General features: G+C 46.9%; 1 protein-coding gene across 2 annotated transcripts in view; it reads left to right on the forward strand.

The window, feature by feature from the left end:
• Positions 1–21,261, forward strand: part of LOC135248784 (voltage-dependent T-type calcium channel subunit alpha-1I-like) — a 98,247-nt gene that overhangs the window by 9,431 nt on the left and 67,555 nt on the right. For both annotated transcript variants that reach the window (XM_064323713.1, XM_064323712.1), the window contains exons 3-5: positions 8,142–8,239; positions 14,255–14,414; positions 20,839–21,181. In XM_064323713.1, coding sequence (XP_064179783.1) covers positions 8,142–8,239; positions 14,255–14,414; positions 20,839–21,181 — 601 coding nt within the window. The remainder of the gene's footprint in view (positions 1–8,141; positions 8,240–14,254; positions 14,415–20,838; positions 21,182–21,261) is intronic.

A 21,261-nucleotide genomic window follows, 5' to 3' on the forward strand; every position in this document is an offset into this window, starting at 1 on the left:
ACTCATGTTAAGGGCTCAGGGCTCATACTCAGGTTAAGGGCTTAGGGATCATACTCAGGTTAAGGGCTTAGGGCTTATACTCAGGTTAAGGGCTTAGTGCTCATACTCAGGTTAAGGGCTTAGTGCTCATACTCAGGTTAAGGGCTTAGGGCTCATACTCAGGTTAAGGGCTTAGTGCTCATACTCAGGTTAAGGGCTTAGTGCTCATACTCAGGTTAAGGGCTCAGGGCTCATACTCAGGTTAAGGGCTTAGTGCTCATACTCAGGTTAAGGGCTTAGGGCTCATACTCAGGTTAAGGGCATAGTGCTCATACTCAGGTTAAGGGCTTAGTGATCATACTCAGGTTAAGGGCTTAGGGCTCATACTCAGGTTAAGGGCATAGTGCTCATACTCAGGTTAAGGGCTTAGTGATCATACTCAGGTTAAGGGCTCAGGGCTCATACTCAGGTTAAAGGCTTAGGGCTCATATGCAGGTTAAGGGCTCATGGCTCATACTCATGTTAAGGGCTTAGGGCTCATACTCAGGTTAAGGGCTCAGGGCTCATACTCAGGTTAAGGGCTCAGGGCTCATACTCAGGTTAAGGGCTTAGGGCTTATACTCAGGTTAAGGGCTTAGGGCTCATACTCAGGTTAAGGGCTTAGTGCTCATACTCAGGTTAAGGGCTTAGTGCTCAAACTCAGGTTAAGGGCTCAGGGCTCATACTCAGGCTAAGGGCTCAGGGCTCATACTCAGGTTAAGGGCTTAGTGCTCATACTCAGGTTAAGGGCTTAGTGCTCATACTCAGGTTAAGGGCTCAGGGCTCATACTCAGGTTAAGGGCTTAGTGCTCATACTCAGGTTAAGGGCTTAGTGCTCATACTCAGGTTAAGGGCTTAGTGCTCATACTCAGGTTAAGGGCTCAGGGCTCATACTCAGGTTAAGGGCTTAGGGCTCATACTCAGGTTAAGGGCTCAGGGCTCATACTCAAATTAAGGGCTTAGGGCTCATACTCAGGTTAAGGGCTCAGGGCTCATACTCAGGTTAAGGGCTCAGGGCTCATACTCATGTTAAGGGCTTAGGGCTCATACTCATGTTAAGGGCTTAGTGCTCATACTCAGGTTAAGGGTTTAGTGCTCATACTCAGGTTAAGGGCTCAGGGCTCATACTCAGGTTAAGGGCTCAGGGCTCATACTCAGGTTAAGGGCTCAGGGCTCATACTCAGGTTAAGGGCTTAGGGCTCATACTCAGGTTAAGGGCATAGTGCTCATACTCAGGTTAAGGGCTTAGTGCTCATACTCAGGTTAAGGGCTTAGGGCTCATACTCAGGTTAAGGACTTAGTGCTCATACTCAGGTTAAGGGCTCAGGGCTCATACTCAGGTTAAGGGCTCAGGGCTCATAATCAGGTTAAGGGCTCATGGATCATACTCAGGTTAAGGGCTTAGGGCTCATACTCAGGTTAAGGGCTTAGTGCTCATACTCAGGTTAAGGGCTCATGGATCATACACAGGTTAAGGGCTTAGTGCTCATACTCAGGTTAAGGGCTTAGGGCTCATACTCAGGTTAAGGGCTTAGTCCTCGGGGAACATACTCAGGACACAGGCTCTGTGGTTCAGAGCTCATAGCTGCGCAGAGGTTATCTCCTCTCTCACGGGCTGCTGACTGTTTTATTAGACGACTATCCCATGCTGTGAGGGCTACCAGGGCTTTATAGGCCCTCTAAAAGCCCCTAATGGAGTGTCACAAACTGTCATGCGGAGGTGGCCCTGGTTTCAGATAGGCTTTTATTAGTCTCTCCAGATTAAACTCCGGGGCCCGCAATGACAGCCGTGATGATGGATGACAGTTCTCCCCGGCTGCGCTCCAGGTTGGCCGTATCATGAGCTTCTCCATCACCCCCAGGGCCTGACACCCAGAGCCCCACTCTCTGTGCTGCTCAGTGACCCAGTTTCCGTCCGTGTCTGTGCCTCCATTCTTTTGGAGTGACTGTAGACAGTGACAATACTTTGGGCGAAATCCACAAGCGCCCTGTGCTTTTTCCTCTAAGTCATCTCTAATTGACCACTCGGCCAAAATATCTCCAAATGTTAGGCGTACGGTTAGCTCAGCAAATATGTCTGACTCACCTGAGGCGCTGCTGGTGGTTTCAGTGGAAATTTGCTGGTATGGAGACCGGCAGGTGTTCTGGTTGTTGGTTTCCACGCAGTCTCTTCCGATTTATGGTGGGAAATGGGGGTGTGGGGGCTTGGGGGGGGGCATATGTGTGGGATTGAGTTGATCCCTCTTTTCATGTGGTTTAATCCACTCTCGTGTGTTTGTTGTGATGTGAGAGAATGCTGATGACATCACCCCCCTCCCCCCCCCCCAGCCTGCACTACACTAAGGAGGCGCATGTGTGGTTATGGAGCTTTGGGAGTGTGTGCACTCTCTGTTAATCCCCCTGTCAGTCCACACGTGAGGGAGAATGGAGGAGAGATATCGCTGACGGCAGACCCCAGCCCCCCCCTCCCTCTCAAATGTTCTCACTTTTCTTCCCCTGCTATCACTGCTCTGGATTAACAGAGAATGTGGAGGGGGGGGGGGGGGGCTGGGGGGGCTGAAACACACGTGCATACACACAACCACAGTTGTACACACACACGCACACTGACACGCAGATGCTGTCATACCCACACATACAGACACACAGGCCAGCACACACACACACTCACACACGCACACCCACATATGCACACGCATGCACACGCACACAGATGCTGTCACACCCACACACACACACGCTCACACACGTGCACCCACATATGCACACACACACTCGCACACACATGCACACGCACAGACAGATGCTGTCACACCCACACACACACGCTCACACACGTGCACCCACATATGCACACACACACTCGCACACACATGCACACGCACAGACAGATGCTGTCACGCCCACTCTCACACACACACTCGCATGCTCACACACACACACACATGCACACACACACACAGATGCTGTCACACCACTCCCACACACACACTCGCATGCTCACACACACACACACACACATGCACACGCACACACAGATGCTGTCACACCCACTCCCACACACACACTCGCATGCTCACACACACACACACACACATACAGACTCATAAACGTTCACTCATCCCATGAGAGTCCTTTCCGAACGCTGTGAGTGTGTAAGTGAGCACGCGGGCTTTTGACGCTGAAAAGCAGCAGTTCCTCTCTGCCTTCCGAAGGGATCTCGCCACCTTCAGAGAGAGACGCGCACGGGGAAGCTGCCAAAGGAATCGAACAATTTTTCAAAAAAGAGCCCGTAGGCAGGTAGCTAATTATTACAACAAACAGTCGCGCCGATTGATGCAGTCTTCGACATCTGCCGACGGTCTGAAGGAGGAACGCGGGAAAGCTGCCTCCGTCTCTCCGCTCTTTCCTGCTTTCCCGTGCCGCTGTTTTTGATTCAATTAGCGAAGCGGGAGGGGAGATCTGTACGCGCAGCTGAGCCTCCTGGGTAATTCGGATTGGCGTTCTCGACTCAAACGCTCGCGTGTCGTCGCCCGTTTTCCCCCCCCGACGCGCTCCATTTCCTCTGACGGGGAAGCTGGAGATTTGGACGCGCCGGGTTATTGGCGATGGCGGGGCCTGCGCCGTCAGCACGCGTGCCGTTAGCTCGCGTCGACCGCGGCCGCGTTCGTGCCGCTGGGAAGGTTGCCGTGGCGCCGGTTGCCAGGGCATCGGCGATCACGTGGTCGCGCCCGACTTTGCCTTACAGCTGCCGACGGACGCCGCCACCGCTCGATCTCATGGGCCGGTTCGTGCAGAACTTTACCGCTGCTGTGAATAATTCATGAACGGGTGCCGCGCGGTGCCGCGCTCTCCTGTGAGTCAGAAACAGGCTCCCTGGTCCAGCTGTCTCCGCGCCCGGCCCATGTCCCCGCCGCAGTCGGGCTGACCCGCGCATCTGTGTCCACATCTGCGCCTGGCGCAAGTGGGAATTCTGGCTCGTATAAAACACACATGAAAAAAGAGAGGGAGGGAGGGACCATCACTGGCAGTGTTGCCAGATGTCTGTGATTTTATTTATACCTCCAAACTGATCCTCACTATCGCCCCATTTTTGGTGGAATCATCAACCCATTCCCCTCACAATGCCTTTAGAACTCTCACATTCATCACTGACTCCCCGTGGATTTTTTAAAAACCCTCCTCCCAAATTTTGGGGATAATCCTCACATCTGGCAACCCTGGGTTCCAGGAAGTGAGGTTGTGAGGGGGAGGCCTGTCAGTCTCTCTGCCTGTACAGCTGGAGTGGGAGTCCCTCTGTGCATTTGCATGTGCTTTATAGGCCCGCATCTCTGGTGCCGTTGCCGTGGTCACAGGAGGCAGCTAATTATCAGAGAAATGTTTGATTAATTCTTTAAAAAGAGATTTACAGATAGAATGGGGGAGGGAAAGCACTGAAGCTGTTCAACCTCTTGCCTCGTGCTTTGCTTCACCAATTCCATATGACTGTTAGTGTGCATGTGTGTGTGTGTGTGTGTGTGTGCAAGCAAGGTTAAATTACCTTTATATGTTTTAGTGTTGTATACGTAAAATGTTTCATTTTGTATTCCATCTAAATAACAGGATATACACTACATGGCCAAAAATATGTGAACACCTGGCATCCAACATCATAACATCATCAAAATTATGGGCATTAATATGGATACAGATATTTTGGTCATATAGTGTATAACATAAGCCTTTATTGTCTCCAGGAGAAATTTCTCCTGGGCATTCCAGAGTTCCTGGTGGTCTCTTAACCATCAAAAAAAAAAGAAAACACAGATCACTCTATTAGATATTGCACGTTTCCCCACAAATATTGCTCACATTCCTCAAATACACTCCAAGATATTACATACTCCCCACAAAATATTGCACCTTTCCTACCGTATTTGCACCGGAGAGCAGACATAGTACGACAGCCATATGACTAATTATCTGTAATATTCCATTGAGATACAGGCTCCTATTACAATCACAGTATATGTTTTCATGCCACATTGCAGTTTGAAGTCGACTGCAACACTCCTTAGGTCACTGAGGCATCAGTGCTAACATTCTACAGCCATCTCTGTCTTTGTTAGATGAATACAGGTTACTGGCTAATGTCTTTAGATGGATAACCAGTAATGGCCTAGTCTCCAGTGTGCTGGTGGAAGCCAGTTATGTAGCCTATGTTTGCAATCCTGAGGCTCCTAAGAATGTCGACCTGATAAAAGGTGAAATGTGTGTTTCTGAAGTGTTGACAGAGAGAGAGAGAGAGAGAGAGAGTGGGGGATGAGAGAAATAGGGTTTGCGATGAATCCACACAAACCTTTAAAATTCTGCCCTGTGTAGCCCCTCAAATATTTATGAACATCTCGGAAAAGTCTCAGATTAGAAGCTTCTGTTCTGGGTTCATTGTGCCACTACCTGAAGCCAGTTATATAACCTTTCTGATGGGGTTGGCTTCCAAAATGTTTGTGTGTGTGTGTGTGTGTGTGTGTGTGAGAGAGAGAGAGAGTATGTGCTGTTTCTGTAGGACTACAATTTTAATTTAGCACAGAAGACCCAAACATAACATAGCTCTGCCCCTCTAGATAAAAACACAGACTGTGGTCTAAAATATATGGAACATTTCTGAAAAACACATTTTATTGCATTGCCACATTTCTACAGGGGCCCTTTGTGCTATTATGCAGCATGATAAAGCATATGGACATGTGATATGGACATGATATGGGGCATATATGTGAAAAAGGCATCTGATCACCTGATCACCCCCCTACAGCTGATTGGCTATGCAATGCGCTGCTTTCACTACCCCTCCTTGACTCCCCAGGTAGTCACTGCAAAAAATGATTGAGTTCTGTGTTGTCCTATCGGGATAGATAACAGTTAAAATAATTAAAACTGAGGATGGCAGTGGTGGTGAAAAGTAGTGAAAGTCATTTCGAAATCATCAGCTCAAGGACTTAATTACAAAATAAGTGCCTTCTGATATCACTCTAGTTATCTTTTTCATCTTAACGCCTGCGATGAAGTTCTATACTCAGAAATACCCAGCTCTACAAATAATGTTTTTATGAACATCTTGTTCTTGTAATTTTGTCAATTCACGAACCCATTGCTAAAATGTTTTCCTGTGGAGAGAAAGTGCAAGCGTTATCTAGACCTGTTTACACCATCACCGGAAAGCTGTAAAAAACAAACATTAAAACCAAACAGAAAAAAAAAACTCATCAACATTGCTACAAATTTATTATTCAACACAGCAACACTGAGCCATGTTACTGCAAACATTGCAAGATATGCAGCCGTGTTTTCTGTTGGCTTAGGCAAACTTTAGCAGAATCCATTTCAATGCCTCAACTCATGGCCAACTGAGTCAATGTGTCATTTGTGCGAATCTCCGTCTGAGAGTCTGTCTGAGTCGGTATTGAGTGCCGTGGTTTTCAATTACCCAAGCCTGGGATTCCAGCATCGTGTGAAATTTCTGTTTTTCATTGCGAATGCAGCACACACACAAACGCACACACAGATATATACTCACACACACACACACACACACACACACACACACACACACACACACACACACACACACACACGCAGATATATACTCACACACACACACACACACACACACAAAAACACACACTCTCTGAAATGTGGTATTGCTGTTTGTCTGAGGTCATTAACCTCTGTTATGATCTCAGACAAACGCGCGCGCTCTCTGTACGGGCAACACGCCCTCTGTTTTGTGGAACGGCAGGTGGCCACAGGTGTCATATATAAATGCAAAGCTGCTCGGCAGTGCACAGCGTAGTGTGTGCGCACACCCTGCCGTACGCCATTTCCATATTAGACCCAGTTTATTCGCTGCGCCTATAATTATTTCCAATAGCAAGTAAATTCCCCAAGGCGCTCTCTCTCTCTCTCTTTCTGTCTCGCTCCCTCTCTCTCTTGCTCTCTTTCTCACTCTTGCTCTCTCTCTCTCACTCCCACACTCTCTCTCTCTCTCCCTCACTTGCTCTCTCTCTCTCTCTCTTGCCTGCTTTGCTTTCTCTGTGTAGTCTCTACACATCACTCCAAGCACAACAGGCTTTACCTTTGAGTGGGAAATGGGTCAAGTCGAAATCACAGGAAAACGGAGAAAAGGGTCTCTTTCTCTTTGACAAATGAACACAATTCTGACCCCTCTTCCCAAGTTTTCATCTCAGCTTCCATCCAGGCATAGAACTCTGCTGCTTCATCAATTGCAACAGCCATTAGTATTCAGCACAGTAAACAGGTGTGTGCAATTACCATTATAGAGACTAATGTCGGCATGCTGGGATATGAAGTCACTCACGCTGGCTGTTTTATGCGACAGCAAATGGGGCACGCATGCATGGAGTTCCAGGAAATGGAACAGAGATTAAATGCCAAGCAGGAGATATGATTCCTATAAACACAACTCAAGGTTTTAGATTAGTGGCAAAATGAGAGATTTAAATAGGAGGGAAAAAACCTATTGGGGGTCAGATGGGGCGATAATTGATAAACGTTTTAGACACCATTCTGCTTTTCATGCTGTCAGAATATGTGAAATAAAATTGGTTGAATACAGGTTTGGACCAGAGTGGACCAAATTAATTTTAGAGGTTATTTCTCAGCTAAGATATTTTCATTTCCCATAATATTTATGCAAAGATCAGGTTCAGCATTAATACATCATTTTGGCCAGTTTCCAGGATGTCCCTTTAACTTTATTTTAAAGAACACTGGGAAATTGCGGGAATGCTCTTGGAACATTGCTCAGGTTTTATATTAAAGTTTTTTTATTTTTTAAATGAACTGCAGATGGTCATACGTGTTACTTTGTCAGATAATGTTGTTGACATGCATCCTCCATACTGAATGATATTCAATTGCAGGAATTACCAGTAAATTCGTATTTCACATAAATACACATAAAACGCTGTTTGGGAAACTTCCTTCTCATAAAGTTATTTCTCACAGACTCACAGAAATCTAACTGGAATGTTTCCCTGAGCTCTCGAGGTGTGTGGAGAATATCGAATCGGAGCCTCCGGTTGGCTGTGCCTCTTTAACGCGGTCTGTTTCCCCGTGTGTAGGATGGTGGAGTACTCGCTGGATCTGCAGAACATCAACCTGTCGGCCATCAGGACGGTCCGGGTCCTTCGACCACTGAAAGCAATCAACAGAGTGCCAAGTGAGTCCCTCTTATTCCAATAAACCAATACAGTGGTTTGGATTCAACCAACAGGATTCAACCTAAATGAACTCACCAAATCATACTTTAGGTTTGTTCGTCAAATAGAAAACAGGCTATTTTTCCTTTCTTCTCAGCCCGATTATAATTCTTAGCTTATTTTGGTATCTATGTAATGTGTCATTTAGTTACATGTCCGTAATTCATATCTACACATAGGCAACATGTACTGTATTTGCAATTTTTAAGGCAGAGCCATGTTTTTTCCTTGCTATCTCATAATGGCAGTTATTGTTGATGGTCACCATGGGAGGTCACCATGGTGACGCAGTGAGTAGTGCTGTCGCCTTCTAGCAAGAAGGTACCAAGTCTGAAGCCCTGTTATCCCCATGTTATCCCTATGTTATCCCCGTGTCCGTGTGGATTTCCTATGGGTACTCCGCTTTCTTCTCACAGTCCATAGACATACAGGTTAGGTTAATTGGAGAGTCTAAATTGTCCTTGGGGTATGAATGTGTGAGTTAATGTTGTGTGGAGCAACTGTGGGTCCTGCGATGGATTGGTGACCATGGAATTTTTGCAGAATAGGCTTCTGAAAGTGAAAAATTGTTGTCTAATTCACTTACGGGGTGCTGGAGCCTATCCCAGGAATGCACCCTAGACAGGTCACAAGACACACACCGTTCACACATACATTTTCCACACAGAAAGGGCCTAGCCAGGATTCAAACCCAAGGCCCTCAGCAATGCGACCCACTCTTCCACCATGCCTTCCCATTGTTTTGTTATAGATAGTGAATGATGAATTAATTCAAGTGACTGAACTTTAAAAAAAGATAGATATATGATCTCTTCAAAATATACAAATCTTGTGTAAATAATGTGTTTGACATTGTTTGGTCTTTTGAAGCCGTTACTGCAATGGTTCCATGAAGTCACAGGATGTGGTAAACCATCAGGAGGTGATAATATGCGATGTACGGCAAATGCGAAATATCCTAAAAAAGCTTAGGGTTTTATTCGGATTTGCAATCTCAATGCCTGTGTGCTGTGGGTTTACGATTTCATTACCGCCGATGGCATGGGCGCGTTTGCGTTCTCTGTGCAGAAGTAACTCATGGAATGCTTTATGGGGAACTGCTACACGTCACCCACGTCAGAATTCAATTAAAACGCCTAAGCCATTCAGTTGTTGTGCGTGCGCTCTTTAATTAATTTACAAGGACTTGGAAGAGTTCCTTCACAGAATTTAAATTAATCTCCATTGTAATTTGGTCAGAAATCATTTTCCTCGCGTGCTGGTGGCAGATTGTCCTTTATTACCTTTCAGGGGGGAGTGTGGGGGTGCGGGGGGGGGGGGGGGGTGCAGATGCAGTCGCTGGTGGAAGCGCCCCCATCCCTCCCAACATCCCCCGCCAGGTTTCTCTTGTATTCATGAAATATTGAAATATTGATGCTGACGGCTTTATTTATTTATTTATTTTTGCGCCAAAAGGTAATTTTCCCGCTCCGCCGCAGGTGTAATTGAATGGGCATGACTGCCCTCCCCTCAGGATGGGCCCCGTCGCCCCAGGCTCAGTGCACCTCTCTGAGCCCGCGGGCCTGATCAGCGGAGGAGCCGCTGGAAGCGCAGTACCTAACGCCGCGATGAGCCGGGGGAGACCCGGGCGGCTGCGCTCAACCGCTACGGCCCTTTGAGCTTAACACCAGGGCGTCCGCTTAACGTTTACATAAAGACGCATGTAAAACGCGCGCGGCGGCGTACGCTAGCAAAGCCATTTGTGTAATGCGCTATAAATGGAAGGATACAGCGCTGCGGTACTGACACCCCCCGCCGTTGTTGCACCGAGCTGTAAATTATCCTTATTGTCTTTCAATGTGGTGGTTTATCTCTCTTTCACTCTGTGCCAATCTATCGCTTGATTCACGGCGTGAGCGTGAATAATGTATATGTCACAAGCGATAAAGGTTTGAGCTGACGTGTTACAGGAGAAGAAAGAGACACGGGCGCGGGCCTGTGGTTGTGGATCGGCTGGCCCGTGCGCAAGCACAGTCGGATGGGCATGTGTGGACTGCCCAGGAGAGGACCCAGGTGTGCGTGTGCTTGAGGAAGAAGGAGGCAGAGATTTACTGAGCATTCTGGACTTGACCAGCTAAGCAGACACCTTCTGATGGAGCGCTGGATTTATAGAGATCTATTAAGATACAGCTGTTGACTGGAGGGAGGGAGAGAGGGAGGGCAAGTGAAAGAGAGAATGAGAGAGAGAGAGAGAGAGGAATGCCGATCCCTCAAGCCATGGGCTTCTTCTCCTGTGTCTGATCTTCCTTCTTTTCCACCTGTTCCCACCATCACTCATATTCTTGTCCTCTTTTTTCTACAAATGAAACATTTTCATTCTGTTTAATTCACTCTGTCTTCTGTCTTTCTTTCTGTAAGCAGTGTTCCAGGTCTCCAAGGAGACTGATCACCTTCTCTGAGGGAACCTTTTCACCCATGTCTTTTTCTGATATATATTTTATCTATTTTATTTGTGTGCACAGCTATCAGTATTTTTTTCCATGTGGTTAGATGTATTGACCTGCCTTCACATTTATGTGGATGATTCAGGGTTCAGGCATTTAGGGGTGCAGGCTATGTTTGCAGAACTCAACCAATCAGCTTTTGAGCTCTGATAATCACTCAGGGTTTTGGTACAAAAGATGGTTCAATTAATTAGTGCCCAAATGCTGCATTTTAGAATGTTACAGGAGAAACAGGAGGCATTAGTGACCATCTGCTTGACAAGCAATGCTTTTTGCTCTCTCTCTCTCTCTCTCTCTTTCTGTCTCTCTGTTCATTTGTGCTTTATTGGCAGAATATATAAAAAAAAGTATGCATTTTAGAATACAATTTAGAATGTAAATTGACTGATTCATGCAAACATAAAATAATATTACATATTTAGGAATATGGTCAATAATGTTAACAAATGTAATTCAAATGAAAAACGTTAGAGTTGAAATCCTCCCATCGCTGCCCTGAACCATGGAGTCTCTCTCACCCCACTTGTAGCGCTTCATTAAGTCCACTTCAGTTTTAATGAACTGATGTTAGCAGACCAATACGTCCTGGACTGTGAAATGCCTTTAACTTTTACATTTAGCCGTAAATGTAAATTAGCGTCATCCGTTGTTAACATAGCGACTCGTGTGTTGTGTTCATTCGTAAGACAAAATAGATCAACGATGCTTTTATTATCTCGGGTCATTGTTGAAAAGTGGCATCAATCCCACGTGCTGTATCTGGAAGATGTGGGTACAGCACATTTGAAAAAGTGCAAGAAATGCAATCTCGAGGTTGTCATGTTTATGTTGTGATGTTCTGTGTAAGGACCCACACACAGACCAGGGAAATCCAAAAAACGTTGTCTTTAATCAGTGCGAAGTTCGAAGCCAGGTGATCAGAGAGAGGGCGGTGCCGAATCGAGTTTCCAAAAGAATAGTAAAAAGACAGGCAAAAAGTCAAAAACCAGGAGATCAGAAATAGCGAAGGTACAAAGGGGCAGGCAAAAGAGAAGTCAAAGAAAAGCGAAGGTCGAACCAGAAGCAAACAAAACCAAAAGGGGCAGGCAAACTCGAAGTCGGGCAAAGGGGTGTCGCAGGAATCTCAATAAACAAAGGCTTACAAATAATCGGCACAATGAATATGATCAACGTTCTGACACGAAACAAGTGGAAAAGACTGACATTTATACACTGGGGAAGATAACAATCAAGGAGGGGTTAAGTGAGTGAGGGAGGAGTAACAAACAACATCCAGGTGAAGAACATTAGGAAAACTAATTCAATGACAGGGGACTGACAAAACGCGGACTGGAATCACATAGACAACAATGATAATAGACGGCCTGGGTGAAGCAGGTAAAACACGTGCAGAGAGAGAGAGGTGCAGTCAGAGCAAGAGACAGGTGCAGGCAATTGCAGAACTCAGCGTTAGAGCAGGCTAGAAAGAAAAGGGGCGGAGCTACAGCGCAGCATGGAAAAGGGGAGACTGGTTAATGTATTAGTATAGTGATCTAAACTATCAAAAACCCAAAACTAGTGTGTGTTAGTCCATTAGTAATATTCACATGTTAGTATATTAGTGAGGTTAGTACTTTACAATCTATAAGTTAGTAGGGATTAGTAGAAATTAGTAAAACTAGAAATCAGCAGGAAGAAAGTAAAGCGAGACTGGAAAGAAGGGGGGAAACCACGAAAACCCGGAACCACCCGAATAGTGAAATCACACAAGTACAGGGGAGTGAAGCAGCTCAGGGAACACAGACACAGAGACAGTACTGGGGAGACAAGTGTACATACAGACTACAACATATGTGCCTATGGTAAAATCTTCCTGTTAGAATATCGTATTCGCTTGTGTTCTTGCTTAGTGTTCTCTAACAACATTCTCGTGTTCTTTTATAGGGTTCTCCCTCAGTGTGATATCTCAGTGTTCTCCTTCATTGCTTTTCTGCAGTGTTCCTCCTGAGTGTTCTTTCATAGTGTTCTCCCTCAGTGTTATCTCAGTGTTCTCCTTCATTGCTTCTCTCCAGTGTTCCTCCTGAGTGTTCTTTCATAGTGTTCTCCCTCAGTGTTATCTCAGTGTTCCCCTCCATTGCTTTTCTGCAGTGTTCCTCCTGAGTGTTTTTTCATAGTGTTCTCCCTCAGTGTTATCTCAGTGTTCCCCTCCATTGCTTTTCTGCAGTGTTCCTCCTGAGTGTTTTTTCATAGTGTTCTCCCTCAGTGTTATCTCAGTGTTCCCCTTTATTGCTTTTCTCCAGTGTTCCTCCTGAGTGTTCTTTCGTAGTGTTCTCCCTCGGTGTGCTATCTCAGTGTTCCCCTTCATTGCTTTTCTCCAGTGTTCCTCCTGAGTGTTCTTTCATAGTGTTCTCTCCCAGTGTGCTATCTCAGTGTTCCCCTTCATTGCTTTTCTCCAGTGTTCTCCATCAGTGTTCTTCCACAATGTTCTCCCTCAGCTTCAGCTCTCAGCAAATGTTCTCTAGCTTCAGTTCTGCGGAACTCTCGTGTTATGACCAAGCCATGTTAAACCCCTCCATTGCTGCACTCTCTGACTCAGGGCATCAAGCACAAAGAGTACCCTTCAGTCTCTCTGATTCGTCATACGCCATTACAGATACTGTCATCAGCTGCCCACCTTAACTCAGTACTGTGATTACCCGCCATTATGAGATTGTTATTTTCCACCTGGGACGTAATCCCCAGCTGTTAATAGCCCCTGCGTCAGTTTTCAGTGTATTGGCAATGTCCAGGAACACTCTTTCTATGGTGAGTCAAACACAGAACAAATATAAAATAGAAAAGCGCAAAGAAAAGCAAAATGGTGAGGATGCCAATTTTTTTAAGGATAAAAAAATCCTTTTTTTTATATTAACACATATGGAGTGAACTGAGCCAGTATGCAGCCTGGTGTTTCAGGCTTTATCTAGGCTTGGTGTTTGGGCTTTATTCCCTGTCCAAGTGCTGAGGTTTCTGGGTATACCATGCTACATCTGCAGCGAGGCAACCAAAACTTCTTTATCAGTCACTTTGCATTGCTTAAACAAAGGAGTGCATGCCCAGCACCATGAATCCTCTTAGAACCATAGCTGTACAGTATAAAGTTAAGGTGTTACAGAAAACATACCAGTAATAATTACTGGGACAGTTCCCTCTGTGGCAGGGATCCATGCTCTTTCTGACACAAAAATCTGCGGTTGTCGTTAAGAATTTTAAAAGCTAGCAATTTCATGCATTTGCTATTTCAATTTCAAGTTTGAGCTCCACGGTGTCTATACAATCACCACAAAACACCACAGATCAATATATGAAATAGCATGTGTGTTAAACCTTCCTGAATCATCTTTACACTTATCATCATTATTGCTATTGATCGAAAACAAATTGTTTTCTGTGTATGTATGTGTGTCTGTGGGTATGTGTGGTGGTGTGGTGGTTTGGTGTGTGTGTGTGCGTGTGTGTGTGTGTGTGATACAGGTATGCGGATCCTGGTGAATCTCCTCTTGGATACCCTCCCCATGCTGGGAAACGTCCTCCTGCTCTGCTTCTTCGTCTTCTTCATCTTCGGCATCATCGGCGTGCAGCTGTGGGCGGGGCTTCTGCGAAACCGCTGCTTCCCGGAGGAGAACTTCACGCTGTGAGTGCTGTCTGCTTCGGTCTCCGTCTCAGTCCAGCGATCTCCTGCTCACACCCTGAGATCTGCCAGCACAGGAGAGCCGCCACGTACTCCTATGCAGAGCCGATATTTAAACGACAGGCTATTATTCCTTCAGGCGGGCGACAAATGAACAGTGAATTACTCACCATATTAAACATGTCTGAGCTCGCTCACAGTACCTGCACGTCTCTGTTATGTGGGTGTCTTTGGTGGGGCTCTGAGGAGCAGCGGTTGGCGCTGTTGCAAGACGGAGGTTCCGGGTTCAAGTCCCGGTCCGGGTCTTCCACGTATAAATTTTTGAAAGTTCTACTCGTGTTTGCGTTGGTTTCCTCTGGACACTCTAGTTTCCTCCCACAACAAAAGGCGCATACTCTATGTCAGGTTCAGTACACTCCTGCCATGGCTCTTGACCAAGGCACTCAGAACTCAGAACTGGAGTTGGTCCCCGGGCATCGCACCGCTGCCCACTGCTCCTGAGTAGCTAGGATGGGTCAAACACAGATGTTAAATTACTCTACGAGCTTCAATAAAGTGTAACTTAAGACAGATTGCATGTTCCTCTCTCTGTGTTGATGAAATAGTCTAACGGAGTAACTCTTTCTTTGTCTCTTTTTCTCAACAGTCTTACTTAAGGTATAATTCCGAATCTGCGTAATCAAAAGCAAATATCATTATCTCCGAGTGTATTTCCATCCATGATGCTCTCCAGCATTTGCCTTTCATCCCCCTCGTTTCCAAGGTGTTCTTGATATGAGAGCACCTACTCTTGTAGAGTTGCCTTGCCAACAACAACACAAGGCATGCCTCCTTCACAGAGGTATGCTCGAATTCAGATGCAGTCTACAGGAGAAACATGTTTTTTTGTTGCAGTAGCCACAGTTTGTTTCCCTGGCGATATCAGTGGCCCCTGTGATAAAGAAATTAAGATCCACGCAATTGATCTTTCTCCTTTGCTTTGAAGTGGAATCTGTATCCAGCGTTCGACCCACGGTCCAGGGCAGGCCAGGTGGTGTTTTTTTGGTAAAAACCCACTGCGGGTTTTTCTGACGATCCCTGGGTTGGCAGATCGTAGATTGAGTCCGTGGCATGGCGCTCGTGGCGGGGCTGGCAGTAGAAGCCAGAGCCGCCGCTGCTGTTTATTTCTGCGCTCGGATTGTGTGCGGCGGCCCGGCGGCTTTGTGTGGCGAGTCTAATTGATGGTGGCGCTGACGGCACTGCAATATGGCGGAGCCCTGGGTGGCGTCAGCCGGGCTCCGCTGGAGGATTTGGCGCGGGGCTGGTCTCCCCGGTCGGCAGGAGAGCCGTGTTCCTAATTCTGGGCTCTCTGCCCCCCCCCCCCCCCTGATGTTGGCTTGGAGTCCAGATCCCCGCGACCAATTCCTGGATCACGGCAGGTGTGAGGCATCCGGTGAGGGTACACGTGTTCATCTGTCACCAGCGCAAGCCACATCAACTGCTGTCAACTGATGTCATTCAGCAGTCACAATCATGTTAGGATTAGGGCCTTTCACTGTGCATGTGTGTGTGTGTGTGTGTGTTAGCTGTAGCCAGTGTTGTTTGTTCACTGCCTGTCTGCATGGAGCACTAATCATTTTGTTTTTGTCATGTCTAGGGATTGGCTAATAATAAACAGATGGCCGCTTGTTCCGCCACTTGTTTCTCTTTTGTGTGGCTCTAACCTCTGCCACACCACGCGAGAGCACCTGTGCCTCCGCCATTTTGAGAATGCCTGCTGACCCGCGCGGTGCTGGCGCGCGCTTTGATGTTCCAGGGACGGATAAATTGGGTGTCAGCCTTTGTCCCTGAGACCTGAGAGGTGCACGCTCTGGTGCTCCTCTGCAGCGCCTGTGCTTCAGCATCTCTCTCCAGGCTCGGAGAGGCTCGGCGGCTCGGAAACCCGCTGTAATTTCACAAGCCCTCCGGAGTGCGCCTCGGCTGGCATTTGCTTATTTTGTTCATTTATTTATTTTTTATTTTGTTTATGTTTTCAGTTTTCTGACTTCTGAATTATCTGAAGAATGTCCCACTCTTTGTGTGTTCTGTTAGATTCCACACCTCTGCCTCCTCTCCCTCTACATAGCATTTTGGATTTTGGACGAGAGCCTTATTTGTGTGTATCTGTGTGTGTGCGTGCGATGAGCGTGTACGTGTGTAGTTTCACACGTGTGTGTGTGTGTATGTATTCGTTTCTGCTAAAATTGGGGAGAAAATATTGTCTGGTCACCTATGTTGTGGGGACTGCTTTCCATATGGGGGAAAAATCCATGTACCCACAGTTTTCAGTACTGCTATGTGTGTGTGTTTGTGTGTGTGTTTGTGTGTGTGTGGATGTGTGCGTGTGTATATGTATGTATTCATGTATGTGCATGCATGTTTATGTGCACATGTGTGGTGTGTGCGCATGTGCGTGTACATGCGTGTGTGTGTGTCTGTGGTATGTGTGTGAGTGTGTGTGTCTGTGCATGTCTCTGTGTGTGTTTGTGTGTGTGTGTGTGTGCGTACGTACATGTGTATGTGTGTGTGTGTGTTTTTGTGTGTGTGTGTGTGCGTGCCTACATGTGTATGTGTGTGTGTGTGTTTTTGTGTGTGTATGTGTGTGTGTGTGTGTGTTTTTGTGTGTGTGTGTGCGTGCCTACATGTGTATGTGTGTGTGTGTGTGTTTTTGTGTGTGTGGGTGCATGTGTACGAGTGTGGGTGAGTGTGTGCACTCTCTCTCTCTCTCACCAGTGGAGTCCTCTTGGAGCTGGCTCTCCCCCTCCCCTCCCAGCTGGTAGGGCTGGCATAATGCACGGTCATGCTGTCAGTGTGTTTGCATTGAGAGCAATCGAAATCTCCCTGAAATTCTCCCGCTCTGTCTAACCAATTTCTGTTTAGGATTTGGTATCTTATGTTTAACCCCCCCCCCCCTCCCCTACCCCACCCCCCAAAGACATGATGTTTTCACGCTCAAATTTAAGCAGTAAGCAGATACTCTTATCCAGAGCACATAAAGGGTTTAGCCAATAAGAAAAGCTGATGCCAAGTCATCAATATACCAGGCGATGCTCGTCAATATGTAAACAGGCTGCATAATTTTCAGCGCCATAGGGAGGCGCCAGAGGAAAGCTGAGGATGTAATGCCCTATCCAGTGGGTTAGAGGGTGCTGTAATATAGTTAGACGTATCGTAATTTGGATTAGTAATCCCATGATAAATTCTCAGTTTTTAATTAGTTGAGCCAGAATGCAGGGCAGTGTAGTATGCAAGCTTGTGGAAGGTCATTCATGGTCACTCTGTAAATGCACCCAGTGACTTATGACTTTGGCCCTTATAATTACTGTTGTTTCTGCCAAGATAGATGGAAAATGGGGGACATCAGTATATGCTTAAAGGCCTGATTGACTCCTGAGAGAAATGAATGACTTGAACTAGTGCTCTTGAATGAGGTACTTAAGCAGGAATATGGAAAAAAGGGCCTTTGTCAGCTTTCTAAGACTCCTTCTGCCGTATAAGGTGACGCGTCTCGTTTGTGACAGTGTGCCGGAGTCCCCAGTGCAGTGATACGCTCTAGTGGCTCCACGGGTCATATTAAAGGCTATTCAAATGCCATCCAACATTCAGACAGCCAATCCATGGCAGGCTACAGGTCCGTGGCCACAGATGAAGCAAGCTCTATTAGCAAGCTTTTATGACTGAAATTCCCAACGCCGCACCGTGACTCTGGAGCGGAACTGGGGGGGAGGCCGCACTAGAGCAAGCGTGCTGACAGTTGGGAGTTTTGATTGGGTTCGGGATGTATTCCAAGGGAACCGGAGCCAGGGTCTGGTCCGCGATGGCTCCACAGCGCTGTGCAGGAAAGCCGTCCAAAATAGAGAGCTTTCGCCCGGCTGGCAGTTAGCTAACCGCAGCATCGCTTCTCTTCCGGTTGCTGGCTGGTCCCCGTCCGAAACCGAGTGGGGAAGAGACTTGGACGACGAGAGAACGCCGGGAGGGAGGTGGGGGAATTGTCACTCCGACCCTCCGGCGTCTAGACTAATGGCTGTATTGATAGGGAGCGCTATTTCAGTCCGGTAAAATACAGGGATTAGCAGACACTTTGTCCTCATTCTCTAGGACATCTCTCTAAAAGAGCAAAGCCCTATGGTGCCATGGCCGTCTGTTACCAGTTAGAAATACAGAGGCTACAGCCAAAGCCCGAATGCAAAAAAAAAAAAATTACAGTAATAATAAAAAAAGGGCTGACTTGACAACAGCAATTTTAAAAAATTGTCTTACAAATGTCATGCCCATAAACATTGGACCAATTACGGCTTTTAATTCTTCTCAGTATTGAGAGAGACAGGGTATGGAAAAACAGGGTACTGTATAATGAAAAATAATCATTTTTTAATGAACCTGTTGTTCAGCTATCCTTTTTCTCCGAAGTACTGACTGTGCTTCAGCAGTGTGCACACGCCTTGACTAGCAACAGAGTTTGAACTGGGACAGGAAGCAGTGGGACAGAAGGCACACCGGGAACGAGAGAGAGAGAGAGAGAGAAAAGGCGATCAATAATAAGAATAGGGGGCAAAATAGATTGGAGAAAGAGAACCAGGAGCCACCTTCATCTCCTACGGAAAAGGCCGCGGACGAGAGGGACAGATTTCCTGCGGCCGCTGCTGCGTTGTCAGCGCCGCGGAGACGGCGAAGGCGTCAGCGGGTTTGGAAGCGCGACGATGCTAATTGCTCAGGTGGCGCTGGGCGCTGGAAGAAGGCGGGGCACCCAGCGGATGCGAGCGAATGATTAAAGCCGCCGCACGGGGGATGATTGGCAGGTCTAGGGGAGAGGCAGCTGGGGGATTATCTGATCGTGGCCGCTCGCCGGCGACCGACAGCGTGGCGACGCGTAACCACGGCTGTGACTAAAGGACGGCCACAGCAGTGAGGAACGTGCTCAAGCACGCACGCGGCCAGTCACGTGGATCAGATGCCATGTACACACAAATTGTATAGGAAACTGTCAGTTAGGAAAAATGGCAAGCAGTGTTGGGCAGAATGGTCTGCTCTCGTCATTATGTTATGTTATGCTATGTTATGTTATGCTATGCTATGCTATGCTATGCTATGCTATGCTATGTTATGTTATGCTATGCTATGCTATGCTATGCTATGCTATGCTATGTTATGTTATGCTATGTTATGTTATGTTATGTTATGTTATGTTATGTTAAATATAAAAACCATGGCTTTGATAAGTACCGATTTCTGATTGTACTGTATGTTTCCACCTCGGGTCGAGTGTGTGTATGTATTATGAGAACCACACAGACTGTTGTGATTTATCCCTGTATGTAATGTGCTGGCTTATTTTATTAGATTATACATATGAATATCTATATGTATAATTTGCATATTTAATAGAGTTCCTGCAACATTTGGCCTAAAATAATCTCTCTGTTTCATGCCAGAGTTAGAAACTACTCTTTCTTGAGTCATGTGTGATGAGGTGGGGGTGGCTTTGCAGCATCGGAAGGGGTAAATGAAAGGGGGTTAATAATCTGTTAGTCAGGAACATGAAGGAAGGTCTCCACTGGCCTTTCCAGGTTTTTCGCTCGTGCCCGTACCGCAAACAAAAACAAACCAGACCTAAAACAGCTCTTTCCCAAGCAGCGAAGACGAGGATGCAAACAGTTCCAGCTCGTTAGGCCGGAGATGTTATGGAGATGCCCAGCGCTGATTAACAAACAAAACATTTTAATGTGCTCATTTAATGCAGTTATTAGGTAGAACACTTGTTTTCACTCCCACAAAGAAAACAGAAAGAATACAATGTAATGATGGTATCCCTCTCTATCTCTCTCTCTCTCTGTTTCTCTGTGCCTCTTGCTCTCTCCTTTTACCCTTCTCTCTTCTCTCTTCATCTTCAAATTTGAACATTGTGCATATTTCGATAGTAGGCAAGCTTAGTAGTTGCTGGTCCATCCCTGATCATACACACGATATTTACAAACAAAATAAAACAGTCCCTGTCTGCACGTGGAATCCTTAAACCATGAAAGCACCATGAAATGTTTGACAGAAAATCTGTGCGAGCGTCAGGATCTGAAAGTAGACAGATGGGGCGGAAATAATGTCTAGTTTTAATGAATCCCTCGCATTGTACAGCCTACCACGTTAATGACTCTGTGAATTCTCTGAAACTTACCTGTAATTAATTTAAAGTGTATTATTAAATAATGTAACAATGTGCAAGGCTTGCGTGCTTAATTAATTCTGTCAGATCCGGAGGAATAGATTTTCAGCAGTTCTGCAGGCTTGAAGTGGGAGAACGTGAGCCAGTGAAATGTTGAAGGCACAGTAAATGCTGTAGAATGTACAGTGCATTACCTTCACTGTCTGTCTCTCTCTCTCCGCTTCTCTTCCTCTGTCTCTGTTTCCTGAGCAGCTCCACGGGCATTGCCCTTCCCAGGCCCTACTACCAGCCCGACGAGAACGACGAGCGCCCCTTCATCTGCTCCCTGGCGGCCGACAACGGCATCATGTCCTGCCGCGACGTCCCGACGCGGCGGGAGGAGGGCCGCGAGTGCTGCCTGGACAAGGACGACTTCCTGCACCGGCAGGCGCTGGGCCTGAGCCCCGAGCCGCTGGTCAACGGCAGCCTGAGCGCGGCGGGCCTCTGCATCAACTGGAACCAGTACTACACCCGCTGCTACACGGGCCACACCAACCCGCACAAGGGCGCCATCAACTTCGACAACATCGGCTACGCCTGGATCGTCATCTTCCAGGTGCCGCTCGCCGCCCTGCCCGCACCCCCTGACCGCGCCCACCGCAGCCTGACCGCGCCGCTGGGCCACACCCCTCACCA

The sequence above is a fragment of the Anguilla rostrata genome, chromosome 2 (assembly GCF_018555375.3).
Source record: "Anguilla rostrata isolate EN2019 chromosome 2, ASM1855537v3, whole genome shotgun sequence".
Lineage (NCBI taxonomy): Eukaryota > Metazoa > Chordata > Actinopteri > Anguilliformes > Anguillidae > Anguilla > Anguilla rostrata.